The sequence below is a fragment of the Cucurbita pepo genome, chromosome LG16 (assembly GCF_002806865.2).
Source record: "Cucurbita pepo subsp. pepo cultivar mu-cu-16 chromosome LG16, ASM280686v2, whole genome shotgun sequence".
In the NCBI taxonomy this organism is placed as follows: domain Eukaryota; kingdom Viridiplantae; phylum Streptophyta; class Magnoliopsida; order Cucurbitales; family Cucurbitaceae; genus Cucurbita; species Cucurbita pepo.
Genome location: NC_036653.1, coordinates 7165248 through 7178564, shown reverse-complemented (window position 1 = coordinate 7178564; position 13317 = coordinate 7165248). Strand labels below are relative to the sequence as shown.

At 35.8% G+C, this 13317-nt stretch overlaps 1 protein-coding gene across 1 annotated transcript; it reads left to right on the top strand.

Annotated features, from left to right (window-relative positions):
• The first annotated feature begins 199 nt into the window (after positions 1-199).
• LOC111777250 (ABC transporter B family member 25, mitochondrial) lies at positions 200-12672 on the top strand. Its single transcript, XM_023656767.1, has 20 exons — positions 200-780; positions 887-1111; positions 1203-1389; positions 1537-1598; positions 1872-1915; positions 4381-4483; positions 4680-4787; positions 5020-5103; positions 5208-5268; positions 5832-5977; positions 6061-6177; positions 6296-6381; positions 7052-7140; positions 8821-8876; positions 9636-9716; positions 9796-9861; positions 9935-10027; positions 10873-10937; positions 11599-11734; positions 12326-12672. The coding sequence occupies exons 1-20, from the start codon at positions 451-453 to the stop codon at positions 12470-12472; spliced, it is 2286 nt and encodes a 761-aa protein (XP_023512535.1). The 5' UTR covers positions 200-450; the 3' UTR covers positions 12473-12672.
• The last annotated feature ends 645 nt before the right edge of the window (positions 12673-13317 follow it).

Below are 13317 nucleotides of genomic sequence, written 5' to 3'. Positions count from 1 at the left end.
ATTAATGCGAAATTTTTTAAAAAAAATATATATATTTTGATGCAAAAATTAAGAATTGTGATATAATATTTCAAAGCTTAGATTGTTCTAATGTTTATATAAACTAAGAGAATTAAATACAATTTTAAATAGTTTAATCCGGTTTTCGATTTAATTATATATAAGAAAAAAATAAAAAATAAATAAAGGGACAATTTCCCAGACCGGGAACAAGAGGTTAGATGGCGCGGCAAAGTTTACTCTTCTCCATCTACTTGTTATAAATTGCGCGCACGATTTAGGGTTTCGGATATCCTGTTAATTTATGGAACATGCTTGAGTAATTTCCGTTGGGTTGACTGAATCGTCCATTCAAGATTATTGGGCCCTGAGCTTGGGATTAGGGAACTACACTTCTGTTCTGGTAATCGGAATACTGAGGAATTGAGGAATTGAAGAACAAGAAGAAGAATGTTGGCTGCGTGTCGGTGTCTCGGAGCGACCGAGCTGATTCAGTCTAATGGCCGACATTTTATGTCTCCTAAAGGTGGAGCTTCGTTCTTAATCTATTGCAATCGTAATTACAGTCGTCTTTCAACTGGTATACTTGGAAGCATCTCCGATCGACATCCGAGCTTTGGCGGCAACTTCATCAGGACACATGACGATCGTATTCTGTACATTAAAGGCCGCAATTCTCGTAGTTTTAGTACATCCAGACCGAATTCCAAACCGCCGAGTCGTGTCCATGCATTCTTGCCTGATCCTTCTTCTTCCTCCTCGACGAGAGGATCTCAATCTGTTAGTTTTTTGGTGGATTATGTATTTTGTTATTGAATTGTAATGTATCTTGAAGTTGAGTGTTAATTTCTCCTCCATTTCCATGGTTTTATACAATTCAACGCAGGGCTCGATGTTAAATGGGCGACTAGTGTTCTCAACCGCTTCTGCAAATGGCAGTGATGCAGCATCTCCCGGGGGCCAAGGTATTAAGCCTGTTGGTAAAGGATCGGAGTCCCAAGTTGCTGATACGAAGATTTTGCGTACTCTTGCTAGTTACTTGTGGATGAAAGATAACTCCGAGTTCCGTTTCAGGGTCATAATGGCTTTGGGTTTCTTGGTCGGGGCTAAGGTCTGATTATTTAAATCAATCATCACGCATAGTACCCATGTTTCTCTGCTCTCTTCTCCAGTGTTTCATTTTCGCTCTTTTTTCCTTGTAGATTTTGAACGTTCAGGTACCGTTTCTCTTCAAGCTAGCTGTTGACTGGTTGACCACTGCTTCAGGGAATGCAGCTGCTCTTGCGTCCTTTACTGCCGCCAATTCCACCATGTTAACTCTTTTTGCGACACCAGCTTCGGTTTTAGTTGGTTATGGCATTGCCCGGTCTGGGGCATCTGCTTTCAACGGTACTAGACATGATGTAATTGCTTATACTCGTTCTACGTTTTCCGCATGCTACTTCTACCTCATAGCTTAGAAATATATTATTGTTTATTTACAATTTATCAACTATTTTCTACTGTTGTAATGCGATTCCTCTCATGTTATTATAGAGCTGCGGACTGCTGTTTTCTCTAAGGTTGCATTAAGGACAATTCGATCTGTATCCCGAAAGGTATGTCCGGAAAAGCCTTTTCTGTTGCCGCAAGCCAAATTGTACAGATGGTTTTCCGAACTTTCGAAATTCTACTCTTTTTTTTAGTTCAACAAGTAAGGACGGAGAATTTGAACCTCTGACCTCTAGTCGATGATCATACTCTCAATTTGACCATATCTAACTTATTTTTTTTCTTTCTATCTTTTTTTTAAGATGGGGATTCTTTTTTTGAGATCTTAAATTCTAATTTACCATGATGCTTATGCTTGATTGTCTTCTTAAAATTTGCAGGTTTTTTCACACTTGCATGACCTTGACCTCCAGTATCATCTTAGGTAATCATTTTATGTATGCATACATACTCACGTACATTTATACTTTTTAAAACTTTAAAATCTTATGTTATTGGCGAGTCATTCTGATTATTATTATTTTTTTGGATAAGAAACAATTTCATTGAGGTATGAAATTACAAAAAGGATATAAAATCCATGGTGATTATAAAAAGCATTCCTAATTGGTCATAAAGGAAGCGTATGTTTAACTTTTACACCAAGGGATATCATAATAAATAACGAGATCAAAGAACACATCGAAAGGCTTTTATTTGTATATAAAAACTCTTTGGTTTCTCTCTTTCCAACGAATCCAAAAGCAAGCACGAGTAACATGCAGCTACAGTATTGCCTTAGCATTCTTGAAGGGATGGCCCAACAAAACAATGTTAAGAAGATCCTTCACATCTTCAGTGAAAACCAGAGACCACCCAAAAGCAGCACAAATTCTATTCCAGAACTTCCTAGCAAATGAACAATGGAAGAACATATAAAAATTCTTTTGTATTGATAGCTCTATGTGCAATTCCCATAGGATTTTGTTTTTTGGGTATTTATCTTTCCAAATACCTTCAGCCAAAGATGTCTTCAAAAGATTTGTGAGGTCACCCATGTCAGCTAATAGTGATTTGGTTGAAAAGTGTCCATTTGGACTATATGGCCATCTCCATGAAGGGAAAAGTGGGGCAAGGTCCATGCTAAGATCCGTCTATTCCGAGGCTTCAACATCCTTCAATTTCCTTCGAAGCCTGAGATCACAGAAACTGCAATTATTATTCTAGACTTCTTTGATTGATGCTTCATTACAGTGGGATAGTCTGTAAAGAAGGGGATACCGAGTGGCTAAAGGAGGCCTAGATATCCAAGGATCGATCCAAAATAAAGTGGATACTCTATCTCAAACTTGACGATGGATTCCGTTAGTAATGAAGTCTTGATGCTTGATAATGTTTTTCCTTGGCCTTCGTCTGTGGCCATGGAAGGCCAATTTGAAAAAGTTGATGAACCATATTTGGCTATTGTAAGCTTCCTCCATAAAGCATCTCAACCCACTTCGCAAGAATAGCTTTGTTTTTTGTCCTTAATGGATGGAGACCAAGACCCCCTTGTTCCAACGGGTATAGTACATTTGGCCATCTCACAAGATGCTGGCCGTTTGTGTTTAAGCCCCCTTTCCAAAGGAAATTTCTGAATAATATTTCCTTCTAGGGCCACCCTGTTTGACAAGCTGAATATACAAATATAGTAGGTTGGAAGGTTTGTTAAGGTGGCCTGGGTAAGTGTGAGCCTTCTTCCCCCTTTGGACGTGAATGTGGAGTTCCATGTTATAAGTCTTCTTTCAATTTTCTCAATTGCAGGGACCAAAAAGAGAGTTCTAGGTGCACCACATAAATGGAGTCCCAAATACGTGTTAGGCCAATTCCCCAATTTACAATTGTATTAAACAGCCGATTTCTCAATAAGTGTGAATTGACATTAATACTGATGATCTCGGACTTATAGAGGTTGATGTTGTGTCCAGAAACCTTCTTGAATGCCTCATTCACATTGAGAAGGTGCTTGAGGGATAGCTCATCATCGAATTTGGAGAAAAGAATCTTGTCGTCAGCAAGGGATGTGTTTAACACTAAAATTGCCTTAACCAACCCGGAAGCGCTTGATGTTACCTTCTGCTTTAGTTAGCGTATGGCTAAGGTGTCCATAATCATGATGAATAAAAAGGGAAGATAATGGATCCCCTTGTCGAACACCCCTTGTAGCTAAGATTTTACTTCTAGGACGGCTGTTTACAAGGATGGAGAAATTTGGGGAAGATATGTTGCTGGAGATACTGGTTATTTGTGTAGGAATCAATACATTCTAGAAAAATGACCTAGTTAAGATTGGCAGGAACACATTGCGTTCTCTCTCTCCTTTTTTTCTTTTTTTTTAGTGTAATTCTGCATTTTAAAATTTCAAATTTAAAAATCGGGATGGAGAAAAATCATAAAAATGTTGTTTTCAAAATTTTACTATTGGATCACATAATCCAAAAATAGTTTTTAGAAACAAATATGCCAAATGGATACTCATTGAATCTATCTGAAAACAAGCAATGAATTTCAAATTTCATACCAAATAGACCCTAGGTTACTTGTCTGATTTATTGAAAACTATGACGGAGAGAAATGCCAATTAGCCCAATTTTCAGTCGTAATACCTCTTAATTGACTGCAAATATGGTACAGAATTAACTTTAATGTTATTGGAGTGAAGTTGTCAGGATGATGTTGCTTCCAGTGAATCTGAAAAGTGCAAGAAGTAGTGTTACTCTTTCATCTCTGTTTCATTCATACTGGGTTGACAACTTGTCTCGTATGATCATGCCTGAATCATGAATTGTGATGTCAGCAAGTTTTAATTTATTTTTCCTTTTGGAGTGTAACTTCCGTGATAATCTTTTGTCCTTTTCGCTTTATTTGTAGCCGTGAAACAGGTGCCTTAAGTAGAACTATTGATCGCGGTAGCCGTGCAATAAATTTTATTCTTTCATCGATGGTTTTCAATGTTGTACCCACCATCTTAGAGGTAGGATTTTATAGCTCTCTTACATGGATCCGTGCACTTTGGAACTCCAACCTTTGGAACTACTTGAGAATCCATTTGTTGATGTCTTGATTTCTGTCTGGTTATCTCTCTTCTTGATTCACATAATGTTTCATGGGGATGGGAATTTTGTTTCATCACTGTTATCCGGTTTTAACTTGAACTTCTGTTCTATCAGATATCCATGGTGTCGGGTATTCTGGCCTATAAATTTGGAGCTCCATTCGCATTTATCACTTCACTATCAGTGATAGCATATGTCATTTTTACGTTGACTGTGACTCAGGTTCCTTACTACCGCCAATTCTATACCTAGTTGCTGTATTTGTTGGAGATATGATCTTGAGTTTATGTTTACTTTTCCTGTTTGTTGATCTCATAACATTTTAAGTTTTCATTTCCATTTGAATTTATGTTCTTTTGCCACTACCACCAAATAGTTTAATGGGTTTTTGACGTTTGGATATATTGTCTTTTGAATGCACTTATTCTCTCTCGTCTCTTTTATGTATTTTCAGTGGAGAACTAAGTTTAGGAAGGCCATGAATAAAGCTGATAATGATGCAAACACCAGGGCAATTGATTCACTTATTAATTATGAGGTCTGCCCACGATGTTCCTGACATGGTTTCTTTTTACTTGTTCATCAATAACTCAGTTTCCATTCTTCTGCTGCTCCTTTCCCTTACTAAATGAACTTTTGCAGACTGTTAAATACTTCAATAATGAAGCCTTTGAAGCCAATAAGTATGATGAGTATCTCAAGAGTAAGTCTTACTCTAATATTCCTACAGTAGCTTATAGTGGTTTTTTACTAAAATGGTTTGGGAAAAAATGAGAAAGCGCTTGCCAAAAATGTGGTTATAAAGATCACTACATCATGTGATATTTATGTGCACGTTACCATGTTTACTCAATATTTATTACAGTATGAAAAATGAAGTAGCCGCAACCATAGATGTAGACTTCGTTTGTACTTTGTATGACTTTCCGTTCTCCTCAATCCCCTGCTTGAGTTCTGTGTTTGAGAATGTTAATAGGTGAAGATACCAGTGTACTTGTAACAGCAGAAGGAATTATTCGAAGCACACCTCAAAAATACAGCTCAAGCATGTATTAGGGAAGTGACATGAAATGCCTCTGTCAAACAAAATACTCATTTTGTTTTTAGTAAATAAGAAAAAAAGACCACCCAATTTTAAAAACCTAAGCACAAAAAGGGATGGAAAGATAAGATGTCAACTTTAATGTAGGCCAATGGAGCTTGATATTTCTTTTGGTTCCCAACTGGCGTTGAATGCTAATGCTGTTTGTGATTCTTATTCTTAAGAGTATGAGGATGCTGCTCTGACAACACAGCGCAGTCTGGCCTTCTTAAACTTTGGTCAAAATGTAATATTTAGCACAGCGCTATCAACTGCTATGGTGCTGTGTTCACATGGAGTTTTGAATGGCAATATGACAGTTGGTGATCTGGTATTATCTACAATCTAATCCTCTTTTAATTAATATACTTTGAACATATAGTTAACCGTGTAATTATGATATTCTTTGAACAGGTTATGGTGAATGGTCTACTTTTTCAGTTATCTCTTCCTCTTAATTTCCTTGGTAGTGTTTATCGGGAGACCATTCAGAGCCTTGTTGATATGAAATCGATGTTTCAATTGCTGGAGGTACTAAACATCAAACAACAATCACTTTTGATGTCCTGCATTACCATCTTGGGTGTCTAAAGTCGTCTATCTGCATTTTGTTTGGAATTAACACCTTTAGTTTTATTTTTCACTATAGGAACGAGCTGATGTGAGAGATAAGGACAATGTGAAGCCTTTAAAGTTGGATGGGGGTAGCATCGAGTTTGATAACGTACATTTCAGGTGTTGAAGCAATTAAGTTTGTAGATTGTTTAATTTAAGCTAATATTAATTCTGCATTTACTCCGCTGTCTTTTTATGAAGAGTACCCTCACTGGAATTACCTTGATTTTGCATTTTTTTTTTTTCCTTTTCTTTTTTTTGATTCAATTATGCAATTCACACATGCAAATTTGTTACGTTTGAATTTATTTATGTTAATTAAGATTTGTCTTTTCTTTTTCTTTATATAATGATCGATGCCATAGAGTGGCACATTAGATTCATATGCTAGTTCTTTTGATTTACACTCTTGCACTTTGATAATTTCTGTCTCATCTAAATTGTAATTTTGATGTTGTCAATCTGTTTTCTATTCAAGTTCTGACTTTATTCTTGTAGATGAAGTTTTTTTATTTTTTTTTTTATTTTTTTTTATTTATATATATTCTTTTTATGATCATTTATGTTGGTGACATTAGATTCGTATGCTCATTCCTTTCACTCACACTCCTGACCTTCCGTAGTTTTTTTCCTCACATAGTTCATAATTGGATGCTGTTAAGTCTGATTTTTAGTCATTTTACATTTGCATATGATGGAATTGAATTATCTCTTAGGTTAATTTTATTAATTTTTTCAAGAGATTATTGCCTTTTCCTTTTTAATTCATTCTAGAGATTATTACCTTCAGTTATCTGACCGAAAGAAAGATTCTCAATGGGGTATCATTTGTTGTACCGGCTGGAAAGAGTGTGGCAATTGTTGGTACCAGTGGCAGCGGTAAAGAATACTATTTTTGGGTTTTATTTACCCCTACATGCTGCTAGATTATTGTTTAAGAACATTTGCTTGTTGTTGACATTTCCTTCTCTAATATGGTGCAGCTTATGAGTTTCTATTTTTTATCTTCAATGTTCTCTTCCCACTTCCCCTCTGGGTGTGCCAATTCCATATATTGACATTTTCTGTTGTTCTCGACCAAGAATTTTGGTTTCATTTCATCAATGAATTGCTCTAGGCATGCTTTGAAACGGTTAGGTGTAAAGTATGATGCACTGAACATGATCAATGGCCAAAGTGGAAGGAATTCCTCAAGAGTTGGGAATTTTGAAAAAGTGATTTGTATAGTTCCCTCCTGCCCAAACCAGAGTTGGGTTCTTCTTCTTTTTTTATTTTATTTTATTTTTGTAAATAAATAACTTTAATACTCTTTTTTAAATAGAGAACAAATCAGTCAATTTCGGCCATAAATAGATAAGAACCATTTTGGCTGAGCAAGCTCCTCCTCCCCTTAGCAATTGTTTTGGAAAGGAAAGTATACTAAGAAAGAGACGTTCCTTCTCTCATGTTACATCAATAGTATGGTTTAGTAAAAAAGGAGAAATCCTTTGTTCTCTTTCCTAGGCTTTAGTGGCTAATGTATGGCCTTGGTTTCTTATTTTCTCCAATGATGCAAATAAAACAGTAGCAGCCCTTTGGGATAGCATCACAGGCTCACGGAATCTCTTGTTTAGAAGGGAAATAAAAGACTAATCGGAAGATTGGCTAATTCTGACCAGCGAAATTGAGGGGATTAGGCTTAGACCTTGTACAGACCCTTGGAGGTCAGTTGGCCCCTTGACCCAACATGTAACTTTTCCTCAAATCTCCCACCATTTTTTGGCTACCAAAAACCCCGCCATCCACCAAAACCTCATCCACGTGATCGGGAAGGGTGAATATCTCAGAAGAGTTAAAATCTTCCTTTGGGAAGTGGTTATGGGAAAAGTTAATAATATGGATTACATGGAAAAGAAAAAAGGTTCTCTTCCACTGCTCTTGCCCATAGTTTGCTTCTTTTCAAGTGGAATAGTGAAACAGTGAGCACATATTTGTTGCCACTGTTTTTTTGGGATGCCCTCCTCCAGGCCTTCGGTTGGACCACCCCATGCAAAAACATATTCATCAGCCAACATACTATGATGGTGGGCCGGTGGCTCATACTTTTTAGCAGGTGAATTCCAAATGGATGAAGAGGATCAGAAGCTTCCTATGGATCACATGGGTAGAGAGAAATAATAGAACTTCAATGAAAAAGGAGAGAAATGACTCACAATTATATGATCTTATTTTGTAAATGGCAGCGACTGGGTGCGAACTTGGAATTTCTTTTGGAACTATTCTTTTAGTGATATTTATACTAAATGGGATGGACTTTTGTAACCCCATTAGCTTTTTGTCAATTTTATTACATATTAAAAAAAGGTGGCTGTCTATGATAACGGTGAATAGTTTACCTTCTTTAAAGATGTGGCATTATGCATTCTGACCTTTAAAAGATAGGCTCCAATTCTCCTAAGGCCATATTTTATAAAAAAAATTCCATACGTGTTTAATAACCAAATTTAAATCTGATATATAACTTTTTTTACTTAATGCTTGCAGCGTCATTGATGTAGTTAAATTGGTATCTCCATACAGGCAAGTCAACTATTCTTCGCTTGCTCTTCAGATTCTTTGACATCCATTCAGGAAGTGTAAGAGCCTTCATCCTATGTTTTAAGATATTGGAATGACATTAGGTTTGTTTACAACTCAAAGGAGTTTTATAGCATTCTTAGATAAAATATGAACTATTCTGGTTCATGCATTGACTCCACTGTACAAAATTATTTTATTATTGGTTAATGTACAAATCCATCCCGTGCTTCATATTGTTTGTGNAAAAAAAAAAAAAAAAAAAAAAAAAAAAAAAAAAAAAAAAAAAAAAAAAAAAAAAAAAAAAAAAAAAAAAAAAAAAAAAAAAAAAAAAAAAAAAAAGAAGAACGAGATAGTGCTGTATGTAACTGAAATGCACGTTGTTATGAATAATAAGTGATGATTTTTCTATGACATTATTATTATTATTCACAAAATAATAAATGTGCAGCGCAAGAGTTACACATTTTGAAGAAGAGTTTCTAATAACAACTGAATATATTGTTTGGAGAATCATTGGTGCTTGATTTACTTCTGAAGTTCTGAGGAGAATAAGAATTTCTCATTTACTTCAATGAACACGTAAATTTGTTACCAATATTAGGTCGCATCATCTCCAGTGCTTCAGTGGCTTAGAGCCTGATTCAATGAACGCGAATCTTTATTTTCTGTTGGTTGTCTCTAACATTATGCACCCCTGCGATGGGATTCATGTTCTGCTATTTGTTATGTTTTGATAATTACAGTTTGTGTTTTTGGATTATGGTGGTGTCAGCTGGTAAATGGCATTGATCTCCTCTTCTAACATGTCTTTCCAGATTAAAATAGATGGTCAAGATGTAAGGGATGTGACTCTTGATAGCTTACGGAAATTTGTTGGTGTTGTGCCACAAGATCTGGTAAGCTAAAAAATTGTCACATTCGTTTTACAATGATTAATTTTACTCTACAACCTATAAGATTTGCATATCTCCACAGGTCCTTTTCAATGATACAATTTTCCATAACATTCATTATGGTCGTCTTTCAGCTACCGAGGAGGAGGTATATCCTGAAGTTGTATGACATTTTCTTATTCTCACCTGTTAGACACTTTTCTTATAGCTTTTCCCCTCAGGTTTATGATGCAGCTCAACGTGCTGCTATTCATGATACTATCATGAACTTTCCTGACAAATATTCTACAGTTGTGGGTGAAAGGGGGCTTAAGGTGAGATCTTATTGCTGTTGACAAATACAGAATGTATTGCATTCTTGTATTTTAATGGGTAGTATCTATGCACCCTTCGGCACCAGAAGAGCACTGAATTTTTTAATGTTAACTGGATTTTCTCTTGCTTTAAATATGTGCATTTCACAGATGTATATGGTTGCATGCTGTTATAAACTAAACAAACTATGAAGCACAAAAGTGTCTACATCCGGATACACTTAAAACATGTGTCTGACACGTTAAAAAACGTATATGAAAGAATATTTCTTTTCCAGTTTCGAACATGACTCTGATATGGCTAGAAAACACGGCTTGTGCACGACTCTAGGAAATATTTATACCTAAAAATTAGGAAAAAAATTGAAATTCTCTTATAGATTGAATCCTTATATATTGATGAATCCTAAAGTATTAGGGATAACATCTTCACCCTCTAGTCATACTGAACTAATCTTTTTATCTTTGAAGATTTCAAATATTATTAGTTGGACTTAACTTCGAATGTTTTGGTGAAGTCTATGTTATTTTTATGTTAAATTTACATGCTCTATCTATAAAGAAGTAAATATAGACACATTTTATATTAATAAAAAAAACATGTTCCCAACATGTCCATGTCTTACTTTTTAAGAAATTGACGTGTTGTCATATCTGTGTCTTGTCGTGTCTCGTATTCATGCTTCATAGTAAACAAAAAAATCTTTACTAAAATTTTTCTTCAAGTGTAGAATGTTCCATCCGTAACATTTTGGCCAGCTCAAGAGCTCCCAACCCTCTTTTTTCCTTCTGATTAATGCTTTCACACAGTTCCTGATCTTTTATTGGTTGTGATGTCTCTGCAGTTAAGTGGTGGCGAGAAGCAAAGAGTGGCTTTAGCTCGAGCATTCTTGAAAGCACCTTCTATTCTGTAGGGATCCATTCTTCTTTCCTTTTTGTGCTAATCTGCAACTAATTAAAAAAACTATTTCTCCTTTCATTAAATGGTTTTATATACCGTCTTAAGGGGAAAAAATATATACTAGTGAAATGAAGTAGCTGCACGTACTGTTTTTGCTGAAAGCATGCTGTTTTTTTTTTTTCTTTGTGGGTCTTAGTTATACTTTTATTACAAAGTGATTTGTAAGATGTTTATTGGTTATAGGAAATATTACACTTTTGGTCTCTGGTCTCTAAGGTTTAGGTTAGCTTATATTTGGGTCCCGGAGTTTTCAAACTCATCAATTTTATCTATGATGTTTTGCATCTAGTTACATTTTGGTCCCTTTGTCAGTTTTTGCGTTAATTTCTATATGAAAGCTGACGTGACACCTATTTTTATTAAATTTTAGTTATTAAAATAAAACATTTATCTTATCTTTTTTCTTTTCTTTCTCCCCCTTCCATCTCTTCTTTCACCATTAATGGCAGAGGGGTTGCCCTCGCCAGTCGGCCTTGACTGAGACGGCGACAGCAAAAAAAAAAAATTTTTATAATAAAAATAGGTTCCACATCAGCTTTATATTTGTAACATGTAATATGTCTCCTTTCCTTAATATTTGTAACATGTAATGTCAACCTTTTATTCTCAGGCTATGTGATGAGGCTACTAGTGCACTCGACAGCACAACGGAGGCTGAAATTTTGAATGCGTTGAAGTCGCTTGCAAATAATAGAACCTCGATCTTCATTGCTCATAGGCTTACTACTGCCATGCAGTGTGATGAGGTTAGTAGTTGCATTTGTTTAACGCAATTTCCTCTTGAACAACTGCATATGGAATCTGCAGAACTGTTGAACTTCCATTCCTCTCAACCGAAAATCTAACTTCTTCTCATTTTTGGAGCCTGATTGGAACGGTTTTTCAAGTTCTTAAAACTTTTTTAAGCCTTTGGAAAGTAATGTCAACCTTGTCAACTTCTCCCTACCCGATAGTTATATGTATGCAATAAGCCGTTGTTGTTGTCTTTTGCTTACATTCCCATATAATATCAATTTCAATTTCTCAAATCTTGCTTTCAAAATTCTCTTTCGAAATCTCTCTGTCCTGTTTTTTAAAACTTTCTTCCTGAATCGGGGCCAAAGGTTCGAGTTTACGTCGTTTGGTCATAGGCGACGCAAGAACGAATAGGCTTAACTCACTTGTTGCTAAGAAGTGAGTGTCGCACAATCGCAAGTCCGCTGCCATCAAAGTGCGATTGTGACAAGACTTCTCAACCCCAACGAATACAGCATTATTTGTTACAAATCCTTCATTAGCCAAAATTATACGAATTTGTTGGCAATCCCTTATTAGTGAAAACTCTCTGTAATCTGCAGATTATAGTTTTAGAGAACGGGAAGGTGGTTGAACAAGGACCCCATGAAGTTCTCTTGTCAAAGGCAGGAAGATATGCGCAGCTGTGGAGCCAGCAAAATAATACCATTGATGCGCTTGATTCTGCAGTTAAACTGGAAGCGCAATAAAAGAGGTACTGATTAAGATCATTCAAAATAATAGCCCCCACCAATAGTTTATAATCTGTGTAATGGATTATAATGGATTATAATGGATTATATAGGCCCTTGATTTTTCTTGTATACCATATTATATACTTTGATTTCTTTTTAAGTACATTTTTCATCCATTCAAAACGAGTTTAATTTAAGAGTCTTGTGTCTTTGTAGATTCGATGTGAATATTATTTCCTTCGTGTTTGTTCTCACAATTTTGGCTACCATAAATATTAACACTTGGAGCAAAAATAAATCAAACGAAACTGTATAGGAGTGACTTCAAATAAAAAATCGAGACCCGGACACTGACACTCCCACACCAACATCAGTTTTCATTAGATATTCTATCAGATTCGTGCTTCGATAGTTATTTAATGTAATTTTTAAAAGAACATGCATATTTTGTGATCGATAATTGTGTATTCTCATTTAGAGGCTCTAAGCATCCAATTATAAAGGGAAGTGAACAGTGAAAGGCGGCTATTGAGATTAAAAAAGTATTGGGCAATTTGGGTCCTTAGTTTTGGAATTATTGGTTCCCTTTAAATCTGTTTGGTAAACAAACAATGGACCCACCAAATCCACTCCCATAGTTTTGCCTTTGGCGTATTAACTAACCCATTTTCCACTCTTTTTAATATTCAATTACTCAAATCCCCAATGCCTTTATTTCATGTCACCACACCTCTCTCTCTCTCTCCCTCTCCCTCTCTCTCTCTCTCTCCCTCTCTGTCTCTCTGTCTCTCTCTCCCTCTCTCTCTCCCTCTCTCTCTCTCTCTCTCTCCCCCTCTCTCTCTCTCTCTCTCTCTCTCTCT